The 3184-nt window shown below is 35.3% G+C and overlaps 1 protein-coding gene across 1 annotated transcript; it reads right to left on the bottom strand.

Annotated features, from left to right (window-relative positions):
* Positions 1–221: 221 nt before the first annotated feature.
* Positions 222–998, bottom strand: LOC108808440 (uncharacterized). Its single transcript, XM_018580586.1, has one exon. The coding sequence runs from the start codon at positions 996–998 to the stop codon at positions 222–224; it is 777 nt and encodes a 258-aa protein (XP_018436088.1).
* Positions 999–3184: the final 2186 nt, after the last annotated feature.

Raw genomic sequence — 3184 nt, 5'->3', positions numbered from 1 at the left:
CCATATAGAGCTTTTCTCCAGTTGAGCCTTGTTCATACGTAACGAACATACTCACATCAGAACACATGTGCTTTGTAGCACCAGTGTCTATCCACCAATCATTGGAGTTTGTCATCATGTTTGCTTCTGAAACAACAGCACCAAAATGATCCTCGGCAAGATTTGCGTTATTGACGTCTCCAACGTTTGGTACGTCCTTTCTGTGTCGGCAGTCTTTGGCTCTATGTCCAGACTTTCCAAGCACTTTGTGACTTCTTCTTGAAGTTAGCGCCCTTTGGAAAGGTGAATGGCTTCTTCACCTTCTTGTTGTTCTTAAAGCCCTTGAATTTGGAGTTGTTTCCTTCAATTACATTGGCTTTTGCTTCCATAGAAGAATATTCAGAATTCTCATTCTTACGATTTTCTTCCTCTACGCGAAGCTTGAGAATTAATTGCTCAAGACTCATGTCTTCATGTATGTGCTTCAGATATATCTTGAAATCTCTCCAAGTTGAAGGCAATTTCTCAATAATAGAAGCAACCAGAAACGCTTCATTCAGCCCCAGACTTTCATCCCTCAATTCATGAGCAATAACTTGAATCTCTTCCACTTGTTTCACCACAGAAACAGTGTCACTCATCTTAAAGTTTAAGAACTTTCCCACGATAAACTTCTTAGCGCTTGCAACTTCAGACTTGTACTTCTTCTCTAATGATTCCCACAACTGTTTTGGAGTTTGGAAAATATGATAAACATCGTAGAGAGAATCATCCAAGGCGTTAAGAATATAATTCTTGCACAAAAACTCATTTTGTGTCCATGCCTCTGAAGCTTTAATAGTCTCATCAGGAATATCACCTTCTACAGGTAACTCTGGTCCTTCAGAAGTCAAGCACTGTGCCAGATTCAGTGTCGTGAGATAAAACAACATCTTTTGTTGCCATCTTTTGAAATCCACTCCTCGAAAGACAAAAGGCTTCTCTATGTGACTTTTCACAACCGCAGTTGATTGATCCATCTTGCTTCCTTTGAAAAGAACAAAGAAGAAAAGGTTCTGTCTTAGATTGTTATTCCAAAGTACAGATGCAAATCAATCTCCGTACAACACACCGTACAACACACCGTACGGAGACCCTAGCAAACTATACTCTGTTTTTCTTCAGAAATTTAGTGTGGGAAAGAAGAAGAATGAATCAAAATAATTCTATGTCCTTTCCTTGTACACTTCTTGATGGCTTTATATATTGAATCAAGCAGTGCTTTTAATCAACGCATATGTTGAGTTAAGAGATGCCTTTAATCGACACGTACATTAACCGTCTCTGTCCGAAGGGGTGCTTCTTATTTTATATTAAAGTCCAACAGATGTATAACCTGTAAAAGCAGCAACGGGCTTGAGTTTTGTCTTCAAACATATAGGAATAGTCTCTGGTCTGACGTGGGATTAGCCTATCTCTTAAGCTTTGTCCAAGCGAACTATCGAACATGCTACTCGTCTGAAAGATGCTTCAAACATGCTACCCCGCCTGAAAGATTCCAGGTTCATTTTGGTTCCTGGTTCAAAATGATTGCACAAGAGAGGAATAGCAGGTGCTGGAAGAAGAGGGTTCTATTTCTTGTGCATTGTGGTTTCAAGAAAAGACACAAACGCTGATTTGCAACTTTTCAGAATTTGTAAAGAAATGGTTTGGAAATCTTGTATCTTTTGCTATGCACGTCTTTGAGCATGTTTTCATGTCTAGTTGCAGATCTTTTATCCACACACAATCTCAACTCTTTTTTTGGTCGACCAACAACATTTATTTATAATACAAAAATTAAACGTCAAACGGTCAAAATTTTAAAAGATGTGTATATGTAGGAAGAAACTCCATCGTGGAAGTTCATTGAAAACCGACCTTAAATGCTTATCATCTTCTATAAACCCTAGCAGTCTCCATGGTCACAAAGGAGAAAGAAAAATGAAACTTATTTTCTAAGTAATTGACAATATAATATACACAGAACATCTTAAAGTCTTTTTTTATTACTGTCTAATCTCCTTGGTTCCACTCTTGCTTCACTCAGCTAGTCAGCTCCCACTCAAGGTCCGAGTCCTCTTGCTACTTGTGCTTCTCTTTTGCTAGCTCTGGATCCATGTGGCCCATTCGTGCAAGCTTTATCCAGCTCCAATCCCAGCCCTGCTGCAATAGCCTGAACCAGATCTATAACCAACAACCAACCTGTCTCTGTCTATACAGAAATTCCACTTTATCATCTGATTTTTCCATAAACAAACTATAGAGCTGCAATTGCGTCAGCTTTGTAGCATTCTAGCAAGTTCATCTGTTTGCTCCTCAGGTATATAAACTCTCCATTCACTTTTTACACACAAACAAAACTCAATTTGACATGCAACGATTTTGTGAAACTTATAAGAACATTTGGTTTCTTGTTAAAAGGGGCTTCCTCTGTCTCTCCACCATCTATTAAGTCAAAACGGTTCCTAAATATTTCTAGGTGCAAAGAACAATTGTAGGCAAGTCGTTTTAATCAATTGTAGGTATAAGCCGAACCACAAACATTAACAATATAGGATTGGGTAATGGTCTTAAACCAAGAGAGCATTGAACTATCAAGTATAAATGTAAATTTTTAAATTAAATACACCTTTATACTTTATAGTTAAACATAGATTAAATCACTAATGTTCCTTTCTTTATACTACTATCCATGTTTCCAAACAATATACTTATTTCTTTATAATACTATCAATGTTTCCAAACAATATAATTATTTCTTTATACTACTATCAATGTTTCCAAACAATATATTTTTTATACTACTATCATTATTTCCAAATAATATAATAAATAATCTTAGTTATTTTATATCTATCATTTTCTCTTTAGAATTTTGTAGAAACGTCATAATTTCATAAATTGCAAAATAGTGAACTTTAAAATTTCGATTATAAGATTACAAATTATAAAACTTTTACAATTTAAATCCAATTAGATTACATATCGGTCATCCATCAGTTCAATCGGTTAGTCTCGGGTTTTAGTGATTTTTTAATATGAATATTTTAAAAACATAAATTGAATTGTCAGATCTCCGGATTAAACGGTATAATCACAATCGGGTTGAATTTCAAAATACTGATTTAAATACAAAAATATTTTAAATACACACTCTTTAAAAATTACCAAAATATTTGTTAAA

The sequence above is a fragment of the Raphanus sativus genome, chromosome 6, assembly GCF_000801105.2.
Source record: "Raphanus sativus cultivar WK10039 chromosome 6, ASM80110v3, whole genome shotgun sequence".
Classification (NCBI taxonomy): domain Eukaryota; kingdom Viridiplantae; phylum Streptophyta; class Magnoliopsida; order Brassicales; family Brassicaceae; genus Raphanus; species Raphanus sativus.
Note: the sequence above shows the minus strand (reverse complement) of the source record. Positions and strands in the feature narration are given on the sequence as shown.

Excerpts from the sequence above, each read along its gene's own strand:
- LOC108808440 (XM_018580586.1), bottom strand. The coding sequence starts at position 998 with ATGGATCAATCAACTGCGGTTGTGAAAAGTCACATAGAGAAGCCTTTT.